The following is a 25,826-nucleotide window of genomic DNA, read 5'->3' on the forward strand; positions in this document are numbered from 1 at the left end:
GAGTACATCATACCCACCATCAAGCATGGAGGTGGAAACATTATGCTTTGGGGCTGTTTCTCTGCCAAGGGTACAGGACGACTCCACCGCATCAAGGGGACTATGGATGGGGCCATGTAAAGTGGAATACTGGGCTTGAACCTCATTCCCTCATTCCCTCCCATTGAAAACGCAACCTTAAAGATTTGGAGAGGATCTGCAAAGAGGAGTGGACCAAAATCCCTCCTGAGATGTGTAAACCTGGCGACCAACTACAAGAAACGTCTGACGTCTGTGCTTGCCAACAAGGGTTATTCCACCAAGTACTAAGTCATTTTTGTCGGTCAGTTTTGCTATGGTTCAAATACTTATTTTTTGCATCAAATGCAAATAAAGTCATAAATGTTATAACATGCATTTTTCTGGATTTGTTTGTTGATGTTCTGTTTCTCACTGTTACAGTTTTTCACTGTTGCTAAAACCCGTTTTTCAAAACAGTAACGTCTTTCTCAAAACTGCACACAGAAAATTGAAAACCTCACACACAAAATGCTAAACCTGACACTCCCTTTGCAAGATGACTCTTTGCTATCAAATATCTTAACTGTTCACAAAATGGAACTCGTGTTTTCATTTGGTACACACAGCCATATTTTCAAAACACACACACATACATTCATTTAGTACACACAACTAAGCATTAGCTGCACACTACCAAGCATTTACAGCACACAGAAGTGCAAAATTGAAAACACAATCATCGAAACACACCATATGAATGACAATGACTCATTGAGCCCTTTCTCCTTTTGTAAAATTTATCAGTGTAGGCCTACATTTTTCATAGTCAAACATAAAACAGCAATACCGTTGTTCTCACAAACCATATTTACAATTTTAGTCTCCTGTTCCACCAGATTGTATTGACATAAAATTGTATACAAAATGCTTATAGTTTTTCTCAATTGCTTACACACATTTTTTGAAAGCATGCCTCGTTCTCAAAACTCTAAACACAAATTCCAAAGCAACTAACTGAAAATGCAAAACCCTTTATATCTCCTGGAAAATGCTACTTTGCTTTCAAAAAATATTGAAAGTGTGTTTTCTTCCTCCACAGTGTGGTTCTCTTTCAGTCCTGCAAAATACAAATACTGTGAGCACACTACGTATATTATATTGATATGCAGTATTACAGTACACAAGGCAAACAGATTTCGTACTTGTTCTCCATCCTGAAGGTTTTAATGAAAAACCATGAAAACATGGTCTACCACAGCGGCCCAAATCTCATTAGAGATGACCATTCTCCTTCTTCTTTCTCCTGATCCTCCTCCTTCTTCACCTTGTCCTCATTCTCTTCCTCCTCCTTGTCCTCCTCTTCCTTCTCTCTGTCCTCCTACTCTTCAACCTCATACTCCTCCTCCTTCTTCCTCCTCTCACGCTTACCCCTCTCCTTCTCTGGTTGTGGATCTTTTCAAAGTTTTCAATAGTTTATCCAACAAAACAGAGGCTCAAGACACTTTAATGGTGCAGTCCTCACTGCAAATTGGTCAAAAGACCTGAAAGTTTAGAGATTTGACTATTTGTGGTTTGCAGGTTGATGCTTTGAGATTTTACTTGAAAATTGTGTGCAACAACAGAACTTTGTGTACACTGTTTTGACAACAATGTGATGTGTAATTGACATCGGTGTGTTCACAAGGAAAATCGGACTCTAATGTAGATAAGGGAATCTTAAGTATTTCCCACTTGGGGCGAGCGATTGATACATGACGTGAAGGTTGTGCAGATTGTGCCGAATTTTCGCTTTATACTTTTTAACAATAGTGAAAAACTGTAATATACACCTACCATTACAATTATAGATCACACAATTCTTTGCAAGTGGCCAAACTTGTGAAATCGCCAGGGGTTCAAATACTTATTTTCCCCACTGTATATATGTACGTATATATAAAAGATAAAGTTAATCAATGAGAAAAACTGAATGAATCCGAAGAAGGGTTATGATGAAATGTGCAGGTGCCATTAAGGCCGCATGGTAGCTCCAATTAAAGTTGGTAACCTTGTTCAGAACTGATGCGCGTTATTTTCATTGCTATTCAGTGATAGAATTTGCACAAAGGGGGTAGTGTCAAATCTTTTTTTAGGATGAAAGGTTCTGGCTACCCTGGTATAAGAGGTTAATGAAGATAAGCTGGTAGGGTATGTTTACAGTAATCTATAAAGAGAGATAAGGAGTACTGATAAAACTTTCAATACAGGAAAGTTTATTTTAATAGGTGGTGATGTACTACATTTGTCTGGAAATTCCCCGCCCCCTTCACTGCATTTCATTTGCACAGTTAGTCTGGCGAACTACTCAATGGCGGTCCACTTCAGTCACGTAATTGGACACTCCTTTAACCAATCAGACCAAGGATACTATACAACGATACAACGATCGATAATAAAGCAAACACATATTTTTTCTGTATGAATTGTTCCAGGGCAAGTGTCTGTTCTGTTTTCAAAGAAAACTTGCCTTTGAAATCATCCAAGACAGCCGCGAGAGCAGTATCGAAGGCCTCTATGTCCAATGTTTTCAAACTGTCTTTGCCGTCGATTTTGCTACATAGTCGTGGTTAGTTTAAATCCGCCAATGGCGCACCAGGTAGCCAATAGCCAGTTTGTGATTGGCTCCAAGGATCCTTACAATGCTGAACTAAACTGGTATAGCCGCCTTGCCAGACTGAGTTTGAAGGCAAAATCAAATTGGCCGGAAAAAGAGGAACGGGACTTCCCAGACAAGTATTACATAGATATAGAAAGGTAATTTGAAAATAAAGGTATGGGTTGGTAGTAGTGGATAGGCTTTAATGGTGGGTTGAGGTCAGGTGGGTTGAGTTTATATGTAAAATTCTGTCCTGATTCAGCATTCCAGAAATTATTTGTAGTAACAATGATAAGGCATTTGTGGAAAGTATGGAGTAAAATAATGCTTTGGGAATCATAGTACAAATAACTGCATTTCCAGAGGGAGAGTGGGAACTATATGCATCAGTTGTGTCTAATCTATGAGACTGTTTATACACAGGCAGACACATAGGGACTGATTCAGTCTGGGCACTGGGCGTATATGGAGATTGTAAACGGAAGAGCCTCCAGCCAATGGGAGTGAGAGGTCAAGGGGTCAAGTGTATGGTAGTGTATTAACTTTTGTTGCAGAACTTCAGTACCACAAGGTGGCGGGACTACCACAGTTTTACAAGCCAATCAAGGTTGAAGCAGCTCAACCTGGGCAAGAGGCCGCTGAGGTCATGGAGATGCTGCAGTTGATTAATGTTTCTTATCTTTGGGGGAAGGGAACTGATGTGACACATGACATGGTCAGAGCACAGGTGAGCAGAGAGGTAGGGCCAGAGGGCAGACCTGACTCCATCACAGACACGTGGAAACTGGATGACCAGATCACGGGCGTCTAGGACAACAGCAAACACGCCAGGGTCCAGTGCCAGCCTGCTTCACCAGCAGGACGGCCGTACGGGAAACCACTGACGCAACCTCTGACGCTTACACTGTCATGTATTGAAGATGATGTGTTATTGAAATTGTGATATAATTGGATATAGTATTCATAATGGGTAGAGCAGGAATAGGGGGGCTTATTGTTTGATTACTTTAGCACTGCCTGTGAACATGGTGATTTTCATACTGATCAATACTTTCATATTGTATTGTTTGATTTGGAATACAAAGGATTTGATCAATGCAAACCAATAGTCGTTCATTTAGGGAAAGGATTAGCCCTCACATGTTAGTGTACCCACTAGCCTTGGAGAACAGCCAAACACAAGAGAGTGGGAGGAACTAGGTTTCTTTCAAAAGTATGACCTGACATTCATACTACAATGGGATTGAGATAATCCAGGACAGGGATGGATTACTGAATGGGCCTACCGGGCCCAGGCATAGGGGTCCATGAGCTCAGGGGGCCCCTAAGCCAGAGCCTCTGAGTGAAGTCGCTGTTATGTATCTCTTATTTGTGGTTGAAAGAGGTGTATTTTGCTGTTGGCTTTAATTGAGGGTACATGCGCTGTCTTAGAAAAATGTGCTGTTGAAAAAAAGTCATTACATTTATGTAATGTTAAGCGAGTGGGGGGGACTTTTACATGTTCAGGCCCAGGGGCCGATGGTGTCATAATCCGTCCCTGTCCATGAACCATCCTTTTTGTTGCTTAATGACTACAATAAACCTCGAATCAACACATGTGGCCTTTTGACTACTGTTTGAGAGAGAGTGGCTGCTTTTCACTGTGACAAGAGGAAGGGAATAGAATAGTGCCATGTGTGATAAGAAAAGTAGTCTAACAACACAGTAGTCAGCACTCGATATCCCACTGCGCTGTAAATATAACGTTAGCGATGGATCATCGTGCTGTTCTCCTCGCTCTGTGCGCTCTGCTGTGTGTGACATTTGCAGCAGATCAAATGATCGGAGGTAAGGCTGGTAGCATTCTGAACATAATAAGGATTCCTACTTAAAACAGCATGGCTGAAATTATGTTATTGTAAAACTGTGTTTGTTCACTAGTGTCAATACTTGTCTGTTCAAGATGGACACTCGCAAGAGCTGTCAGGAGCTAAGCTGTCACTTCTTGGTGAAACTAGTAATGTTACAAATGCGACCGACCTCACCTACGGATTTATCTCGTGCGCTGTGGCCGTGGTGTTCTACGGGAGCAACTTCGTTCCGGTAAAGAAGATAGACACCGGCGATGGTAGATTTGGACTCAGTCTCTCCTTGGCTTGTTTTTATCACTGTATTGTGCATAAATAATCATTCTCTCTCTCTCTCTCTCTCTCTCTCTCTCTCTATCTCCCCTCTGTGTGTGTGTGTGTGTGTGTGTGTGTGTGTGTGTGTGTGTGTGTGTGTGTGTGTGTGTTTACAGGAATGTTTTTTCAGTGGGTTCTCTGTGCTGCTATATGGATGGTGTCTCTGGTCACGAATTTAATACTGAACTGTCCCAGATTCTGGCCCCTGGCGATGCTGGGAGGAGCTATATGGGCCACAGGTAAAAATGCGGACTGTTCATGTATTGAATGGAAGACTTTTCATGCTATTGCCAATGTAATATAATGTTCATCTGTGGCTTCAAATATATTGTCTCTACCAATATTTGAGTGAAGCATTTACTTCCATATTACAAGCACTTGTCATGCCAACTAATTTAGCTTTCTTAGCTTTTCTTACCCCAGACTCTTAATGCTTGTTCATTCCTGTTTCAGGAAATGTAACAGTGGTGCCCATAGTGAAGACACTTGGCCTTGGGCTGGGGCTTCTCATCTGGGCCTCATTCAACCTGCTCATGGGCTGGGCCAGTTCAAGGTGTGTGTGTGTGTGTGTGTGTGTGTGTGTGTGTGTGTGTGTGTGTGTGTGTGTGTGTGTGTGTGTGTGCGCGCGCGCGCACATCTTTGAGTCTTAAGGTACACAGTAATGCAGGGGACTGGCATAGGTAAAGACACATCTGAATTCTGCTTTCTGTGGTGACATTTCCCATGTGTATGCGTGCAAGTTTGGCTGGTGTGACATCAATGCAGAGAGTGTAGGAAAGCCTGTGTTAAACTACATTTCCCATGTGTATGCGTGCAGGTTTGGCTGGTTTGGCATCAATGCAGAGAGTGTAGGAAAGCCTGTGTTAAACTTAATTTCCCTTTGTATGCGTGCAGGTTCGGCTGGTTTGGCATCAATGCAGAGAGTGTAGGAAAGTGTGTGTTAAACTACATTTCCCATGTGTATGCGTGCAGGTTTGGCTGGTTTGGCATCAATGCAGATATTGTAGGAAAGCCTGTGTTAAACTACATTGGAGCTGGGTTGTGCTTACTCAGGTAAACATAACAACCCTGATCTAAATACACACATCCCATAATTACTTGTGTAATTATGATAAATAATAATATTTATGTGTCTTCATGTGTTTTCAGTGCCATTGTGTTTTTCTTTGTGAAGAGTGATGTCCAGACAGCAGAAGAGACACCTTTACTCATAGCAGCAGAGACACCTTTACTCTCCATTAGTCGAAGAGACACCTCTACTCATGTGGGTTCTCTGAAGGAGTTGGCCCTTGCCGTGATTTATGGAGAGCTATTTGGCTTGCATTTCATTTGATCTTAGATTCAAAGGTTGACAGTGTTCGTCAGATATAAATATTTTATAGTTTGCATGTGAAAAGCACAACCCATGCAAGCACAAGCATATCTTGTGCATATAACCACATGTAAATGTTATTATCATTTGTGTGGATCTCACGTTGGATTAATATATGTTGTGGACCTTCAGCATTGGTGTCAGTATGTTCTTGTGTGCATAAACGCTGGGTTTCTACCCTGCAGACTGTAAATTCAGAGGATCCTGCTTCAGATGATTCATGGGTGGATAAACTCGGACCAAGTACTAAAAGACTTGTGTATGTACAGCGCTCACATTGGAACATTTACTGCATCATATAAGCCAAGCACAAAAATAAAGCATTCATATTCAATAAAAGTATCATGTGAGGTAAACCTGTTAACCTATAACTTATGATTGTGTAATGTAATCTCTCCCCCTTTCTCTCTCTCTCTATCTCTCTCTCCCTCTCTCTCTCCCCCTTTCTCTCTCTCTCCCTCTCTATCTCTCTCTCCCTCTCTCACTCTCCCTCTCTCTCTTCCTCTCTCTCTCCCTCTCTCTCTTTCTCCATCTCTATCCCTCTCTCTCTCACACACACACACACACACACACACACAGAGGCTCTAGTATGGCTGTTTTTGCTGGTTTGCTGTTCGGTTCCTCCTTTATCCCTGTACTCTACATGAAAAGCCACGCAGACGATCCAGACAGCCTTTTCCACGGAGCCAGTCAGTTTGGTAAAGACAACTTGCACTCAGGAAACTCTGAAACGGTCTAAGCTACGAGATAAGCTTATAAAGAGCTTAATACAATGGCAGTGTGTTACTCAGGATGTGTGTGTGTGTGTGTGATAAACACCTCTCTGTGTTCCCTTATAGATCTGGACTATGTTTTTGCTCAGTTTAGCGGGATCTTTCTCACCAGCACAGTTTACTTTCTCATCTACTGTGCAGTAATGAAGAACAAACCCAAAGTGTTCTTCAAAGCCATCCTACCAGGTACACGAACAAACACACACACGCACGCACGCACGCACGCATGCACGCACGCACGCACGCACGCACGCACGCACGCACACACACACACACACACACACACACACACACACACACTCACACACACACACACACACACACACACACACACACACACACACACACACAGACACACACACAAACACACACACACACACACACTGCTGTCAGTGTGTGTCATGGGTAAGAGGCCCATAGGCAGTAAACCCAAGTTGTAACATCAGCCATAACGCATTCCCCCTCTTTCAGGGTTTGCCTCAGGGACTATGTGGGGAGTGGCTACATGTTGCTTTTTCTTAGCTAATACCTATCTGAGCCCAGTGGTCAGCTTCCCTATCGTCACAACAGTGAGTAATATCTGCCTCAACCATTCATTTGCCAAAATGAGCTGTATACTATGCTATCAGTATACCTTTGTATATTGCACCTTAAGCCTGGTTACATTGTGAATGTCACTCACCAATCCAGTGTCCTTCAGTGATCTGTATCATCCGTCATGTATACGTATACATACGTCTGTTGCCTACTGTGATGTTCCATTGTGTGTTTTAAAGGTCCCAGGTCTCATTGCAGCTGTTTGGGGAGTAGTGGTATTTAATGAGGTGAAGGTGAGTGTGGAACTGCATTTTTACCAACAGAGATACATTTTAAATATAATCTATATAATTAGCTTTTTTGTTTGAGGCATATTTTATAAATATAATTATAGTTTTAATATTTGGAGCTATTATTATTATTGTTGTTATTATCAATTGATTGTTTTAAATTTAAATGGCAATTTAATGTGTTTTTGTGCTCACATTGTTTATAGGGTTTACGGAACTTCCTGGTGCTTGGATTTGCGTTCTGCTTAGTGCTTACAGGTGCACTGCTGACAGGCTTCTCCAAGGTTTAGTGCACCATCGCCACAAGGGAGCTCACAAGTACAAAAGAACCCAGGGAATTTGATTATTTAATTTTAATTTTTACAATAATATGTTACTGGAGAATGTATGTTGACATTAATATTATTAATCAGGCTCAGGTTATTGTCAGTATCACTTCATGTAAGATCCATTATATGTTCTCTTGTGCTAAGTTTTTCATTGGACAAAAGAAACTTCCACGTTGCCTAGGATCATATGTGTAGACAACCTCAGTCCACATTGCCTAGGATCATAGACCACCTCAGTCCACATTGCCTAGGATCATATGTGTAGACCACCTCAGTCCACATTGCCTAGGATCATATGTGTAGACCACCTCAGTCCACATTGCCTAGGATCATAGACCACCTCAGTCCACATTGCCTAGGATCATGTGTAGACCACCTCAGTCCATTTTTTTAAAACATAGAAAGCCACATTGAAGAGAATGAACATGTGAACTTGTGAAAAAGAGAATGTCATTTAAAATAAAAATATGAGCCCTCTGATGTCTTGTTAACTATCCAACTGTTTTTTTATGAGGATATATTATTTCATGCATTCAAAATAGACAATTTTGTTTTATTTTAAAAATACACAAGAAAATATGTTATATTCCTTGTGCTATTGGTTGAGGACTTTCCAAAGTGGCCCAACCTTTCACTGTCATATGCAAGTACTCATACCCAACAATCTAGCCTATGATTTATAACACATTAGAGTACACTACAACCACCATACTAATAGTTAACAACATTTAACAAAAAAGAGACATCTTCATGAGCATTTCGCTGGGGTTGTCAAGTGGGCATCTTCTTTAATCATATTTAGTTGAATTAAGCCCATAACACCTCCAGAAGGCTCAACAGTGACATACAATATAATACACTGAACCTGGAGTTGCCTTGGAATACCCAACCCCAAGTATTTGAAGCCTAACCCAGAGTATTTGAAGGGGAGGGGGGGAATCAAACACTGCGCAGTGCACACAAAGTTGGACGACGTTACACTTTAAAAAAACGAAAAAAATCTAGCCTTCTTAAGTAGAAACCTCAAGGTAAATCGTTGGTCTTGGGTATATCAATGTACACAGTGTATCTAGATAGCCCTTACACCAATAATTACCCTGTCAAGTAAATTTTTTTCTCTCTCTCTTCCTATCTCTCGCTCTCTCTCTCTCATTTTAATTACATTAAAATAGACTTGCTTTATTGACTTTATTGATCATAAGAAACAGTATTGCTAAAGCAAACAATACATACACATATACCTCACAAGCCCCAGGCAAACCTGACTTAGCCCCTGATCTTTTCAATATCTAGAAACGGCCCTGGTCTGATCGTTATAGACATGTACTATTTACATATTTTGCACCATATGTGAGGTCCTATGTGGCCTCAAATGTGTAGTGTGTGTGTGTCAGTGATAGGGGCACTGCTAAGAATTATGGGCCCCTGTCTTATTTTTAAGTTAGACCCCCAGCAAGATTTTCAGATTCAGATACAACAGTTTTCAGAGGGCACTTTGTAGCGATTGGAGATCATTAGATTTGGAATACCCTTTTTTCAGAATAAAAGTCTTCTCAGTCGTACCCCCCTTTGTGCAGCAGTCAAATAACGTGGTAATGTGGTGTGTATATTTAAAACACATAACATACAGGAACAGTGTATTTATTCCTTTTGAGCACAGGGTTAAGCACAGCCATTCTAAAGGTGTGTTTATTGAATCTGTATCTATTTATTGTTATTGTATATTGTTATGTATCTATTTATTATTGTACAATTAATAAAGCTTATCTGTTAACCCCATAACATTTCAGTAACAATATAACCAAACTTTCAAAATAAACTTCAAAACTGACCATTTATATTTTGAATCACGCTTATCTGAGATTGTTAAACAGAAGGCATTTGCTGAACTCACACGGAATCGCCCTCCTATATTATTCGAAATTCGAGCTATGTACTAGTTGTTTTTGTCCCTTCTGACATGCCGTCGACTGTGTAACTTCTGTTGCCAACAGCAGGTGCGATTGCATTCTGCGAGCTGTACCGAGTCGGACAAGCTGCTCGCAGAGTAGGTTATCGTGTGGTTTTTGACAGAAATTCATTCTACATTTATGATGCTGCGGACTATGGCGCGAAATAGATCAGTAGCATAACTGTTGTGATAGGACACTACGAAGGCTCACTCACTTCGTCTATGCTTTCTCCATTCATGTATGTTCATATATCCAAACTCAATTAAGTCACGTTAACTTGGGTATTCTAACCGTAAAGATTGTGTCGCTAATGACGCGCCATAACATTAGTCTCACACAATGTTTCTCTCCATTTCTTTTTTTATTGCTGATAATTGGGCTGACAACATGGAGTTATTTATCTGAATACCGAGCTTTGCATGTGAGGACTCATCCAAACATCGAGGGTGAATCTATTGCAGTTAGGGAAGGTCGACTGTCAACGAGTCGACGTCTTTTGGACTGCCAGGATAAATGCCGTGTCCCCCCAGAAATACGTTTTGATTGTGCTCGGGACCGAGCTCTAAGTCGGGCCGAGTGTGAGGCCAGAGGGTGCTGTTATGTGCCTCTTCCTGCAGGCCTCTCTGGTGGGCCTCCGTGGTGTTTCTATCCTCCCTCTTACCCCGGCTACAAGATGGGTTCCTTCTTCCCCACCTCGAAGGGCAGGGCTGCAAACCTCCCCCGTTCCAAACCCTCCTATCTTCCCCGAGACATCGCTACTCTTCGGCTGGAAGTGGCAGAGGAAACAGCCGGACGTTTGCATCTTACTGTGAGTCAGTGGATAGGGAAGTGGGAAACTCTATTAAACACAGCTGTAAACATTATAAAACAAAACAAAGACAGTCACTGTTCCACACATGTTTCTCCAAAGGTTCCACAGTCTGATTTCTCTGAAATGACTTCTTTTTAAAGGTCTCTCTGTAGTAGTTCTTGTCCACTTTTCTCTCTCACAGCTAAAAGACCCATCCTCTCCTCGGTATGAAGTCCCCTTGTCCCCTCCACCGTTTGAACCACCCTCTGCCACTCAGAACTCCTTGTATTCCATAGAGTTTCACTCTGACCCATTTGGGTTCGTAGTGCGTCGCAAGTCCAATGCACGAGTTCTGTAAGTCTGCACTATTGTTTAAATGCTTCCCAAACAAGCACATTTAAATGGCTGTTGTCATATCATTTTTTAGTGTAAATGTTTTCTTAAATGTAGAAGTCTGCAAACCACCTTAGAATCATGGAATTCATGTAGTGATAGTATATGCTAACTCTCCAAACATCATGCCCAGCCCCTACCTCTCTCTATCTGTGTGTGTGTGTGTGTTGGGGATGGGGGACATCTCAGGTTGAACACCACGGTTGCCCCGCTCCTCTTTGCTGACCAGTACTTGCAGATGTCCACCTCTTTGCCCTCCCGCCTCATCTCTGGCCTGGGGGAGCACTACACACCCCTCACTCTGGACCTCAACTGGACCTCGCTCACCCTGTGGAACAGAGACATGGCCCCTCATGTGAGTCCAGCAGCACGTCACCATACTCATGGATTCACCTGCCCTCCCCTCCCTCGCCTTCCGTACTCTTTACACGTGATTTCAGTACACTCGTTGTCACATACAGATATAAATTCTATTGTTGGAGGTTTTAAGGCTTTGACTGTGCATACACATACATTAAATCCACATACTTTATATCGTATGCAGTATACAGTATGTGGCCTTAATGAGCAAACAAGTGCCTGTCATGACATAGGGCTGCTGAGGGATGAATAATTGTGTTTATATTTGGTACTTAATGTGCAGGAAGTTCTTTGACATGGCCTGTATGCTCCATTTTCTCCATCAGAGCGATGCCAATCTGTACGGCTCGCACCCTTTTTATCTGGACCAGGAGGGCGATGGGCTGGCCCACGGAGTCTTTCTACTCAACAGCAATGCCATGGGTAGGCCTAGTGTTGTCTCAGTCTAATTGAAATGCTAAGCTGGTACTCAGTAAAATAGTATCACTGACATTTTACATCAATCAGCACGGTATGTTCTGTTGAGCGTGTTGGTCTCGTATCTGGAGTAGACTATTGTCTTGTTCTGTGTGAGTACAGAGGTGCTGCTGCAGCCTATGCCTGCGCTCACATGGGTGTCAGTTGGAGGAATTCTGGACTTGTACATATTTCTTGGGCCAGACCCACAGAGCGTGGTCCGCCAATACCAAGAGGTTATAGGTAAGTGATGGTGGTCTGGTCTCACGCCCAGAACGTCACAATAAATCACATGGTTGAGTAGACGAACATAAAAATAATTGATATCAAAGCCAATGAGCACCTCCTTGTTTTGAAGTGTAAATATGAGAGAGCCCTTTTGGAGCTTGAAGTCAGGATTAGGCTTTCCACTGGCCATTTGTGAGCCAAATCTAGCATAATACATTTTAGGAAGGAAACACATTTTATTTGTCACGCTTGTATTTCTTTTGGCCTCTGGCCTACCTCCTTCACAGGGTATCCCATGATGCCCCCCTACTGGGCACTGGGCTTTCACCTGTGCCGCTGGGGCTACCACTCCACCAATGAGACGCGATCTGTAGTGAGGCGCATGCGTGAAGCCAAGTTTCCACTGGTAAAGAGAATAAAGGCCTTTTTACACAACTTGCAGCATTTTTACAGAAGTGGTTCCCCAACAGACCATGACCTTCCGTGTGCACTTCTGTACAGGATGTGCAGTGGAATGACCTGGATTACGCTGACAGGCGGCGAGTCTTCACCTTTGACCCAGTGCACTTTGGAGACCTGCCTGAGATGGTGGAGGAGTTCCATCAAGAAGGCCTGAGATATATCCTCATCTTGGCAAGTGATGAGCCAAGACTGCTTTTGCATTTTTTTTTTTTAAGACATGAGGCTTATCTATTCTTCAGATGGTGCAATGTTGCAGTACACACTCAGACCACAGGATGGCACTAATTTATTGCTTAGAAATGGCTTAGGATAAGGACCCATCTCCATCCACTAAATTACTGACAATCAAAGACAGTGAAGATATTAATGTTCTGTGGACAGGGTAGCTAAATATTAAATGAACCTAATGCCACAGCTTATTTGAAAGAAGTTATGTCAGGACACACACACTAAGAATCCGTTTAAAGAAGTTTAAATGTGTCTTACTCCATAGGACCCAGGGATTAGCAGCTCAAGCCAGCCAGGATCTTACTGGCCGTATGACGAAGGGTTACGAAGGGAGGTCTTCATCAAGAACTCCACAGGACACACACTCATCGGGAAGGCAAGAGTTCTGATCCCAGTGTTTCCCCTAGGTTTACAGCTTGGGGGGGGGTGGGGGGGCGGCAGGGGCGTGCCGCGCCGCGGCGGCGGACATGGACACAAACACTTAAATGAATTATGATGTTCATGTGTTTCTTTTAATGACAGCAGTCAATATAACATCTTACAGTAACAGTATGCAACAATTATACTTCAGGATAAGGGGATAGGATAAGCAGTTTTACTTAAAAAATAAGTATAATTTTACATGTTTTATGGTAAAGGTAACCTTAAATGACTTATTTTGTGATCTGGCGCAATATTTATAAAAAAAAAAAAAATTTTACTTGAGGGGGGGGGGGCGGGCCGCCACCCTAATATCATTGTAGGGGAAACACTGTGATCCCCTATGCTGGGTTATCCATACGTGTTGCCTACATTCAGTCTTTTATTTCTACATCCAGGATTAACACACTACATATTTTTAAAGTTTGTACGTGTTTGTTTGTTTGTTTTGTGTGTGTGTGTGTGTGTGTGGGTGGGTGGGTAAAGGTCTGGCCTGGTCCGACGGCTTTCCCTGACTTCACCAACCCTGAGACGGTGATCTGGTGGGAGGAGTGCATCCGAGACTTCCATGCCAAAGTGCCTGTGGACGGCTTGTGGATTGTGAGTTCACATGTGCAGTCTGTGTCCCTCTGTTTAAGTGACCTACTACTTCAACCACCAGTCACTTGTGCAATCTGTTTCTCTACTGCAACCACCAGTCACTTGTGCAGTCTGTGTCTCTCTGTTTTAGTGACCGACTCTACTTCAAGCGTCAGTCACTTGTGCAGTCTGTGTCTCTCTGTTTTACTGACCGACTCTACTTCAACCGTCAGTCACTTCAACATCTTTTCAAAAGCTCTTCATGTCCAGAACTGTCCAGAGTCACAGAGGACAGCATGAATAAGATTACCATAGTGCCCTATAATGTAGGGATGCACCGATCCGATATTTGTATCGGTATCGGTACCGATATTGAAGACATTTCTAGATCGGGTATCGGTGACAATTAAAAAAAGAGTCTAGTCATCACTATCAATTCATAACATAGGCTAAAAATAATCACAAATAATGTACGTTCTAACTAGCGCTAGTGTTCATATTAGTTAGCAATCATATAGACATCATGTCAAGTAGCAAATGAGCAAAAAATGCAACAAGATCTCATGTCATGCACTCCTCATTTCTCCCTCTCGCACGTGTGGTCACTCACATACACACAGTAACCAGTTTCGCACTGTTTTTTTATATCGGTATCGGATCGGTATCGGCCGATACTAAACCTCAGATATCGGTATCGGTATCGGAGGTAAAAAAAGTGGATCGGTGCATCCCTACTATAATGTCTAGTGTCATTTGAGCCGTAGATGTGATGTAAGTTCATAACTAATTGATAATGAAGCTCAGTCAAAGTGTCTCGCCTCTTTTTTTCCAAGGACATGAATGAACCAGCGAGTTTTGTTCATGGCTCTGTGGACGGATGTCCAGACACGGATCTGGAAAAGCCACCCTACGTTCCAGGTGAGTAATCCCTCTCTCTCCTGCTCCGCCAAATATTTCTCTAATGCTAAACTGCCTCTACTGTTGTTACTGCAGATGCCATAGGTGGTCAACTGAATTTCGGTACCCTGTGCATGTCTGGCCTGCAGAATCTGTCCACCCATTATAACTTGCACAACTTGTACGGACTGACTGAAGCCATCGCCACCTACAGGTCTGGCAGACTAGTTACATATATCTTAAAGGCAGAACATACAGTGCCACTTGAAAGTATGTGAACCCCTTGAGCACTTAACCACATAACCTCTAAAGAGTTTCGGACCTCTCTGGCAGCATCTGGGGTAAATGTACATGGGTCTACAATCAGACGAAAATTGTTGGTTTTGATCGTGACAAAATAATTCTATCTCGGACTCATCTGTCCAAAGAAGGGACTTCCAGAAGGCCTTTGGTTTATCCAAGTGCTCTCGGGCAAAGTTGAAACTGGCAGTTTTGTTCTTTCTTGAGAGCAGAGGCTTCCTTCTAGCAACCCGATCATGAAAGTCATGTCTATTCAATTTTCGTCTGATTGTAGACCCATGTACATTTACCCCAGATGCTGCCAGAGAGGTCTGAAACTCGTTAGAGGTGATGTGTGGGTTGACTTTTACCTGATTTATTCTTCTTCTGATGCTTCTTGGTGATGGTTTTGATGGGCGTCCACTTCTAGGCAGAGATGCGGTCATGTTGAATGGCCTCCATTTCTAAATAATTTGTCTTGGATGGATGGATGGAGCTGGAATCTTTTGGAGATGGTCTTATAGCTTTCCCAAGACTGATGGGCTGTCAGAACCTTCTTCCTGATGTTCTCGGATATCTCGTTTCCTTTCGGCATTGTTGATCTGTGTGGGTACACCTTGGCACTACAGTAGTTTGGTTGGTTTCCTCTCCCTTTTAATCTGTGTTGCCCAAACCTTTCCCTAAGGATGTCTCAGATGATCGGTTTGCTTAATTGACTAATTAAGCACCCAAATAAGTTTCACTGAATCTGTTACCTGCTTGACTTTACCAATTCAGCTGGGGGTTCACTAGCTTTTGAAATGGACTAATTCCATGTTTCATGTAGTTTTTTGGCTACTCAAACAATTCCCTCTAAAAAAAGTACATGCAAATGATAAACATAAACCTGACATTCCTTCTATGGAAAATTGGTGATGAAAAAAATTAAAAATCATGGTAAAACAACAGAAAACTCCTAAGTGGTCAAGGGGTTCACATACTTTAAAGTGGCACTGTATGTACTTTTGGATGGACTTCTGATATCATCTGTCTAAATGTTCCTACCCTTACCAGTGCCCTCCTAAAGGTCAGGGGGTCACGACCTTTTGTGCTCTCCCGCTCGTCCTTCCCTGGGTTGGGTCGCTTCTCCGGACACTGGACGGGTGATGTCAGGAGTGACTGGGAACAACTGCGCTACTCTGTCCCTGGTGAGACGCATAGCATTGCTAATCTTGACTCTATCTGCAGACACATTGCGTTTCTCCCACTGTGAACGTTATGCCCTTCACTACAGCCTACTAAGCCTAAGCATTTTTAACTTTACTAGCACTAGTAGCAGTTATGGTGTCTTTTAGTGAGCTTTCAGCCTTCAGACTCTGACCTTGTCTTGGCCCCAGCTGTGCTGCTCTATGGCCTGTTTGGGGTGCCACTGGTGGGAGCTGATGTGTGTGGCTTCGGAGGGAACACCAATGAGGAGCTGTGTGTGCGCTGGACCCAGCTAGGGGCCTTCTATCCCTTCATGAGGAACCATAACGACAGGCCTAATGTGGTAAGAGACTACCCTTCATGAAGAACCATAAAGACAGGCCTAATGTGGTAAGAGACTACCCTTCTATCACTTCATGAGGAACCATAACGACAGGCCTAATGTGGTAAGAGACTACCCTTCACGAGGAACCATAACGACAGGCCTAATGTGGTAAGAGACTACCCTTCATGAGGAACCTTAATGACAGCCCTAATGTGGTAAGAGACTACCCTTCTATCCCTTCATGAGGATCCATAACGACAGGCCTAATGTGGAAAGAGACTACCCTTCATGAAGAACCATAAAGACTGAGCCTTTTGGCAAACAGTGTATTTGACTGCAGTACTGAGAACAGTCCGAGCTCCTGAGAAGGCTAGTGCTCTCAACCATAACATGCTGTCTTCATCTGATTGCTTCCCTTTGTATCAGTTTGTCTGCTCCACCCCTCTTCTCCTGTCCCTGTTGACCCCATCCAGAATGAGTTCAGTTCACCCCAGCCCTCCTCTGCTCACAGTCCTGCTCCTCCTCATGCTCTTTGAGAGACAGTTCTATTATCCTGTGTAATCAATATGCTCTCTGTTATATTAATATGTGTAGGAGGTGCTTGTTTTGTTGTTGCATGGATGTCATAGTAACTGATCACCTGTGTGCTTTGGCTCTTTGTAATGAATTATGTATGAAAGAAATTCTATCTGGAACATTAACCCACTGTTTGTGTGTGTGTGTGTGTGTGTGTGTGTGTGTGTGTGTGTGTCTGTGTCTGTGTTTCTGTGTGTGTGTGTGTGTGTGTTTCTGTATGTGTTTCTGTGTGTGTGTGTGTGTCAGCCTCAGGAGCCGTTCGTGTTCAGTCAGGAGGCCCAGGCAGCCATGCGGAGCGCGCTGTTGCTCAGATACTCACTGCTGCCGCTGCTTTACACACTCTTCCTCCGGGCACACAGCTCAGCTGACACCGTCGCCCGAGCCTTGTTTCTTGAGTAAGCTTCCAAACACCCATCAATACAGTTGCTCTCACACACTCTCACACACTCACTCACATAAAAGTGCACAGACTTGATTAACCTGCAGGCCAGATGAATCATGAACAATTATGAACACACACATTCAAGTTAGGTTCCCATTGCTCTCTATTAATGTGATGTTCTCCAAACGTTTCCCTGTAGCCTTCTGTTCTCCAACCTTGGGACATTCATTTAGATGTGAGAAGTAGGGAACAAGAGGCCAAGTTTCGCTCACGGAGGTAAAAGAAACAAGAAAAGGAAGGAAGAGATTCTGCAAAGTGAAAGTGAACGTGTTAACGAGTAGAGATGAAGAAAGAACATGCGAGACAAAGTTGTTTGAGAATGAGACACTGGAAGGGAAGAGGGGAGATGGATTGACCGACAGGAAGATTATGACCTTTTGAATGGAGCGTTGCTGAGGTTTAGCATGCTAATCTTTAAATGATGTGTTATTACTGGCACTGCTGTAGAGCATTGAGAGAGCATTCTTGTACTCTTGTTTATCAAAGCTCCCAAATATGCAGGTAAGGCTTCAGCAAAATGAATCCCTCATTCCTCAGTGTGTTTGTCAGGTTTCCCACAGATAGCAACAGCCGTACCATTGACCGCCAGTTCCTGTGGGGGAGTTCTCTTCTCATCAGTCCTGTTCTAGAGCAGGGGAGCGTGGAGCTGTCAGCCTACCTCCCCCCTGGGATGTGGTACAGCTTTCATGATGTAAAAATCCTACTTTGACTTTTGGAATTTTAGTCATTGTAGCTCTTTTTCTCATAGTAGATCTTCAGTTGATGTGTAGCTTTTGATGATGTAGTCATACCAGTGACTACATCTATTGCATGTGAGCAGAGAATTGCATAAGTTTTGTTTTTGTGTCCATGAACATCAATGCCTGTCTAAGCATTCACCAGTGTTCCTACTGTATGTATATCATCATGAGGGCACATGTTTATTCCATGGCTGTGGTTGTGTTCCTCCACATCTCCAGGGTCAGCCCTATGACAGTAAGGGCCAGTACTTTCTCCTCTCAGCACCCCTGGATGCCATAAACCTCCACGTGAGAGGCGGCCACATCATCCCTCAGCAGGTATATCTTCTGTTAGCATCCAACATGCTCAGATCTGGGCTTGCTGCTCTTTGCTAGTATTTGAAGCTGTTTCAAAAACGTACAACTTTAAAAACTTTAAACCCACAAACATCCTACTAATCCTACTCTAAACTGTTTGCTAATAAGGTTTTTATTGGGTCAGTTGTAAGGTTAGACATCAGTGCTTCAGAATTGAAGTATGAAGACTAATAAATAAACAGTTTCATACAAATGCTTTTTCACGTTTAATGGCTTGACTGAAGTCTTTGTTATGTTTGTATTCGAAAGGTGCCGGCCCTGACCACCACTGTGGCACGTAGGAACCCTTTCAACCTGACGGTGGCGCTATCTGCTGAGGGTTGGGCCCGGGGTGAGCTGTACTGGGATGATGGCGACAGCTTGGACACGTACGAGAGGGGAGACTACTCCCACATCCTCTTCATTGCCAAACAGGTGGGACATGGCCACACTTTAAAGTGCCCTAGCTCCAAACAGGTGGGACATGCTACACTTTAAAGTACCCTAGCTCCACACAGGTGGGACATGCCACACTTTTAAGTGCCCTAGCTCCACACCGCAGCTAGGTACATCACACAGAGCTCAAGTCTCAAAGTCAAATATTTAAAGGATACACCTGGAAGCAAACAGGTGGTTTCTTAAATAATGGCTTTAGATCAAATAGCTTTATTCTACTAACTATGATTGCTTCTGGAGTCCTTGCATATAAAGGTCATAAGCAGAAGGTTAATCATTCAGAAAGCAAGTAAAGAATAATGTGAAACTCACACTTAAAATAATGCATATGAATGTCCTCATTTTCCATGGAACAGTATTAGCAGCAAGGTCACGTCAAGACAAGTTGTTCTTGTCCCCTAGTCATGCGTGCTCTTTCATGGAATGTGTTTGTGTTGCATGCTGTGGTTGGGTAGTTGTATATGCACACTCTGTATTTCACACGTGTTTCGCAGTCTCAGGTGGTGAGTGATCCTGTCAGGGTGAGTGGGGCCCTGGAGGGCCTTGTCCTAGGGCAAGTGAGGGTGTTCGGAGTGCCCTCTCCCCCCAAAGCCGTGATGGCCAACAGGGAAACTGTGACTGATTTCACATACCGATCTGAAACTATGGTAAGCCATGCATCAGTTTCAAAAGAAGGACATTCAGAACGTCATGGCCAACCATTCACAAATGTCTTAGCAGCTACTGTACATTCAACTAATTTCGTAACTGTGCTCTTCAGTGCCATGATGGTTGTCACTTGCTTACAAAAACAGGACTAGGTGATCGATACGTGTGAATTATTAATAATATCACCATGAAAAGAATTGAAGAAAATATGTTGCCTGCTGTAATTGTTTTCAATTCAATTCAATTCAATCCAATTTCTTTATTTCGCCATGTACACAGGTACTAGGAATTTTGATTGGTATTCTCCATGCAGGCTGGAGCATTACAAATAGAACATAGAACAGAACAAAGGGACAAGACAGAACAACAATACAAGAAAGTACCAGTATGATCATGGAGGTAGTGCAATAATGAAATGTTGAATAAGTTAAATAAATAAAGTGCTGAGAGGAGCCATAAAGCTCATGTGCAAGAGCTGTTTATGAGGGCTATTGCTTGGGGGAAAAACTATTGAGGTGCCGTGAAGTTTTTGTCATGATGGCCCTATATCGCTGTCCAGAGGGGAGACGGTTAAAGAGGCAGTTGGCAGAATGTGAGGGGTCTGCTGTGATCTTCACAGCTTTCCTGCGGGATCTGGAGCTGTGGAGGTCCTTGATGGAAGGAAGGGGGCAGCCGATGATGCGCTCTGCAGCCCGTACGACTCTTTGGAGCCTGGCCTCAGAGCGGGCAGAGGCAGAGTCATTCCAGACCCATGACACTGTGGGCAATCGATTGCTCCCTCATCCACTCTCTACTTTTTCCCACAGAGTCTGACAGTGGCGTCCTTATCCCTGCCCATGACTGAGGAGTTTACCCTGCAGTGGATGCTGTAGCAGAATGGACCCTTTTGTCTAATGAACTTTGTGATCAGGGACTGTTAGATTGGAATGTGTGAAGCAGCGTGATGGGCAGCTCATGTTAAACTCTAAACATCGGCAGGCCTGTTGTTCAGGTGTTGCTGCTTCACTAGCGTCCTGCCTCCTGCCCTGCTGCCTGGTCAACATGTATGCTCCATTAGAGGCTGATCAAGAGCTTAATGACACCGTCTTTGACCTCTCATAAACTATGGACTTCCTCACTGATCTGACCTGGCAGGTGGACCCCATTCGAAGCTGTCAGAGCCTCAGCATACCAAAGAACTGTAAAGTATTGCAAAAAATAGCTTCCCTCTGACACAGCAGAGGAGGTATTAGTTCACACCTGCACCAGGCAGCAGAAATATGCACCTGAAATGTCCTGTAGCATCTAGTTTGCAAACTGTTTGAAATAAATTAGTTTTGTGGTTTTGCCTTAAATAAGATGGTCAGAACAAAGGCCTGTGATATTTTAATTTTTACCCCAGCCTCTCATCAAAATAAAAGGCTAGACTTTTTACATAACCACATATTTTTGTCATCATTTTAAAAGTGTGTGTTGTCTGTTGCATCAAAGCATGAAAATCTAATTTATTTTAAATATCCATGTAATGTGTATGACCATGTATATGCATTTGAGAAACCTAATGTAGGTACAGTGTCCTGAGGGACAGTTGTAACTTGCTCAGCTCATGTCCTAAAGCCATGACACTAACAGACATGTGTGATGACATCAGCATGCTTCGTTTTCAAATTTTCAGCTTACGTCTCATTCAGTGTCAAGTTATTGACAGAAGTCGTTTTGAGGGACAAATGTATAACTGTTTAAGTTTTGACTTGACTTTGAATTGACAAGGTTTTGACTGCACAATTGGTGCATTTTGACCGAAGCACAAGTAACAGGTGGTTGTGGTCAGCGATTTCCGAACTAGACGCTAGTAAGCATATATTTATTAGCTGTATACAATGTGTTATATTCCAATACCCTGATCAAATATGAGCAATTGCAACACGCATTGCAATCGGTTGCAACCAGCAAGCGCGCATAGCTAGCAACTGAATGGGCTTGCCACTTCTGCGAAAATGTCACAGCCTTGGTTTGAAAGCGACAATCTCTTTGGCATTTAAAAAGGCTGTCAGACAGCAAATAACAGGGGGAAAAATTTGCTTGAAGGTGGTTTGAATAATTCATAGCGGTTGCCATAAATCTTACTTTACCCTTTCACACTGGCATGTTAAAATTGTCCCACACACTCTACAATTGTCCTCAATGCACTCACTGCATTAAGATGAAAATTAGAGGGAAAACTAAGGCAAATATGCTTCAATTAGTGCAGTAAACTAGAGACCAAAGATGCATGTTTATTTAAAGGTGTCACTAAATATTAATAATAACGTAATATTAACCAAACTAAATGTATTTTAATGCTTTCAGTTTGGGTTATAATAGCCTATCATGTCATTTGTGTGAAGATTTACTTGAAGGGATGTGGTATTTCATTTCACCTTATAAATATACACCTGAATGAATGAATCAATGTTGAATCCAAAAGAGTGTGGGAGTCGTTTATTTCATACAGTACACTGCCAGTGTATCTACTTCGTCATGATGATGTTCTTTTAACGGTCCTGATGATGCTCAATGACGATTCAGCAAAGGCCACCTGTGTCGGAAGACCAGCCAACCAAACGAAGGCTTTCCCGTTTGACCTCTAAAACGTCACAGGATGCCAATAAGAACATCTTTTCATCTCCTCCTTCATTGTAACATTGAATGGACACTGACATTGTCCTGCGCCTTTCCATTCAAAGGTAGCTCACCGTTTGCATTTCATATTTTATTCAGTTAAATGAAGGAGCTGCAAATTAAGAGGGTTTTCATCCCCGGAAGCAACGGAATTCGGGGGTTGGGTTTTAAGCCATCAGCAACAACGTGCCATGTAGAGTAGCGCGTATAAACATAGCTCCCGGTAAATAAAAAGAAGCGGAACTATTCGTGTGTCGGAGTCCTGACCTAAGACCACTGCCAGCTGTATGGAAGCGCGGCTCGAACTGTAATCTTCGGTGGAGCTGAGGGTGAGGCATATACCTTCTGTTTTATGTAGCCGTCATTAATGACTTGTCCTGCCCGGTTGCACCGCTGTGTCCTCCTGCATGGGGCAACTTTTACGATTACAATGTAGCAATTCATATAGAATCTCACGATGGAATATCAATACTTCAGCGTGGTAGTTCAACAAACGCTTGGAACTAGAATGGCTGGTAATAGATATGCAGTCATGGTGGAACTGCTCTTTGCTTAGGCTATAAATATTTTATATAAGACGTTTGCTGCCATGGTCGGATTGAAAGACGGTGACGGTGAACCCCTACCTTATAGTCAGTGGCCAAAGTTGTATTGTCAGTGCATGGTTAGCATGTAGCAGACGTTTTTAAGAAGCGAGATATTGCTAGCCTGCTCCTGATAGTATCACAGATGGAGTGGACAAGACGTAAATGATATGTCACCTCTACCTGGTCAGCCTCCGGTTTCCTGATAAGTGATATGTTCGTGGTCACTTGGGGAAATCGCCCACGTGTGTAGGCCTACATATGCGATTTTCAAATACATTCTATAAATATATAAGCTTTTGTTACTACGGATATTTTGATTCAAGGGATTTTCAGCACACAGTGCAACGATACCAGGTTCCTTCATATCCCACGTGTCACATTCAAGAGTCCCACCGACTAGCCGTTGAGGTCAACAGTGAGTGTTTTGCTGTGTGTTCTTGATACGGACACATGCTCTGTCAACACTTTAAGGTTGTAGACAGCTGAAAGAGGGAAGAGGGCTATCTTTATCACTTGGACAGGGACTGTAGTCACATGCCGACGTTGAAGCGGACGACTGTGTGCACAGTGCACGACTTGCATGCAGGAAAATACTTAGGCTATTCAATCAGTTGCTTCCTGTTCTTTATTTTCATGTAGAAATTCGTGTCTGTTGGTGCCAGCATTCTCCTCTCTTTCCCATACTACCTACGGGACCGTTGCTAGAGCTTAACCTGACTAGCTTGTTTTACTGCTCATTTGCTCCTCTGCTCTCGTTGCATTCCGCCACGAGCCATCCGTCAAGGGCTCCCGACGTTCCGCATTCAGAAAGGATACCGTACACCTGATATTCCCTCAGGGGCTGGTTCCTGACGCTTTCTGTTTGACTTGCTACTCCCTAGCTCTCCTGCAATTCCTGACTGCTTCTTCCCCATCCGCCAACACTCAATGTTTTCTCAACAGAAGAAAGGGCCCGGCCTTCCTGTTGTAAGTGTGTCAGAAGGAAATGTCGGGGCATTGCAATGGTGCAAGGAGGTTATCAGGGGAAAGGGAAGTAGACTGCATTCCATTGTTGCTGGTGTGGAGGAGTATTCGTCTTGGGAGCGCTGGGTATTCCCATCAGTCCGTGGTCAGCCGCTAGTACTCACTACTGGCAGTTAGCAGCAAGATAACATAGTGGGAAGGGTGTGTTTTCCATTCACCTCTATGTCAAGTGCTCAGGTGACTAATTTACAAGACAATATTGGAGATGAGTATAGCTGGACATGTAGACACTCTTATCACCCTCTAGCCTAGACCACAGTCCTGATGTTGCCGGGAAACCTAATCAGCGTGTTACTTTCCCCAGGAGTAAAACCTGAAGCTTTTAAGACCTGACAACTCTTGTCTAATGTGTGTGTCCCTGTGTATGTGTGCCTGGTATGGGGTTCAGCTGTTCACCCGCTCACAGATTAGGCTCCGGTTCCTGGATTGACTGGTGTGTGTGTGCGCTGTCACTGTTTGCGCAAGGAGGGACTGCACCTGGACCGACTCACAGACAGAGTGCGTAGACGAGCAAGATAAGAGTGAAGGTCTGCGTGCGCCGCATGGCACCAGATGCTGACACAAGCAGGGAGATATGGACACTCAAAATGACACACACACATGGAGCCGACTCCAGCGAAACCACATTAACACATTTTTTTTATTTGAATCCCCTCTGCAGTGCAATGAAGTGAAGCTCACAGAAGCTCATCCGTAGGGTTTGAGTTAATTATTAATTGATTAAGGCTTTTTTTTTTCACTCCGGTTGTATGAGGCATTGAGCATGCTCATACATTAAGCATGCTGAGCCATGGAAGTGGGCATACACTAGACTAGAGGGCATGAACTGGAGGGTGCTTTGTGTTTTCTTTTACTGCATGGCATCAGCAGACTGGCACGCGCCAAGAGGTGGAGTGTTGTAGTGTGGAGCCCTTGCTGGGTGTGCCGGCTCAGGCTGATGGTGTGAGCAGCAGTGCCAGGCTGGCCTGTCTCTCCCTCTACATTTGTATCCTTGTGTGCTGCTTGTCCAAATCCAGCGTTAAAAGCCACAGGTTATGTGTTTTCTGAGTACAACGTAAGGAAAGATCCATGAAAAGACGCATGTCATTTTCATGGCCATGAATTTGTCATGCTTACCGGTATCCTAAATGGTACCATGTCCTGGTCAGTGTTCTAGGCCTGTATACCAGGTCTGTGTGGATCAGTTTATGCTACATTTGTCATTCTATAATCTTAAAAAAAATATTTGTCTCCCTCTGTTGCTCACTCTATTTGTCCCCTCTCTGTACATCTCTCTTCTTCTTTCTCAGAGGATGGGAGGAGTGTCCCTGTGCTAGAGGACATGTCATTTAATGTCATCTCTCTTCTTCTTTCTCAGAGGATGGGAGGAGTGTCCCCGTGCTGGAGGAGGACATGTCATTCGGTCGACTCCTGCGACGCGCTTCCACTAAAGCCTCCGACCTCTTGACCTTCAACTCGACAGGGTCGCGAGGAGCCCTGGATGGAGAGATCATCTTCTCCAAGAACAATGTGTGCGTGCACCCAGCAGAGCCCCTGCCCGGCCTGGCCGAGCACCACCCAGGTACCCCTGCCTCCTCTCAGCCCTCCTGGGGCTTTGGTGCTGTGTACCCAATGGATGTGCCGAGCAAAGCTTTTGAAACAGTTTCATAGCAAAAGGGATTTGGAGCTTCAAAGCTTTTGACACCCTCCTCCATCAGGTGGTCGATACATTTCATAGGCCTACTGC

General features: G+C 43.5%; 3 protein-coding genes across 4 annotated transcripts in view; all 3 read left to right on the forward strand.

The window, feature by feature from the left end:
* Positions 1-4,386: 4,386 nt before the first annotated feature.
* On the forward strand, positions 4,387-8,059 carry LOC308379839 (transmembrane protein 144-like; the record flags this gene model as incomplete). Its single annotated transcript, XM_080857101.1, has 12 exons — positions 4,387-4,462; positions 4,578-4,742; positions 4,914-5,036; positions 5,251-5,350; positions 5,770-5,850; positions 5,947-6,091; positions 6,355-6,428; positions 6,749-6,867; positions 7,009-7,128; positions 7,414-7,511; positions 7,719-7,772; positions 7,976-8,059. The coding sequence occupies 12 exons, from the start codon at positions 4,387-4,389 to the stop codon at positions 8,057-8,059; spliced, it is 1,239 nt and encodes a 412-aa protein (XP_080713227.1).
* A 2,147-nt stretch (positions 8,060-10,206) lies between these two features.
* gaa (alpha glucosidase) lies at positions 10,207-21,220 on the forward strand. Its single transcript, XM_080855824.1, has 19 exons — positions 10,207-10,858; positions 11,043-11,194; positions 11,423-11,588; positions 11,920-12,016; positions 12,173-12,292; positions 12,565-12,683; positions 12,779-12,910; positions 13,233-13,343; positions 13,874-13,987; positions 14,800-14,884; positions 14,960-15,077; positions 16,196-16,329; positions 16,519-16,670; positions 17,475-17,623; positions 18,220-18,361; positions 18,630-18,728; positions 19,017-19,181; positions 19,697-19,849; positions 20,657-21,220. Exons 1-19 carry the CDS (start codon positions 10,361-10,363, stop codon positions 20,720-20,722), a joined length of 2,772 nt encoding a protein of 923 aa, XP_080711950.1. The 5' UTR covers positions 10,207-10,360; the 3' UTR covers positions 20,723-21,220.
* Positions 21,221-22,542: 1,322 nt separating this feature from the next.
* Positions 22,543-25,826, forward strand: part of tbc1d16 (TBC1 domain family, member 16) — a 40,724-nt gene continuing 37,440 nt past the window's right edge. For both annotated transcript variants that reach the window (XM_080855878.1, XM_080855879.1), the window contains exons 1-2: positions 22,543-22,819; positions 25,458-25,661. In XM_080855878.1, coding sequence (XP_080712004.1) covers positions 25,493-25,661 — 169 coding nt within the window. In that variant the 5' untranslated portion in view covers positions 22,543-22,819; positions 25,458-25,492. The remainder of the gene's footprint in view (positions 22,820-25,457; positions 25,662-25,826) is intronic.

The sequence above is a fragment of the Sprattus sprattus genome (genome assembly GCF_963457725.1).
Source record: "Sprattus sprattus genome assembly, chromosome: 18".
NCBI classification, from domain to species: domain Eukaryota; kingdom Metazoa; phylum Chordata; class Actinopteri; order Clupeiformes; family Clupeidae; genus Sprattus; species Sprattus sprattus.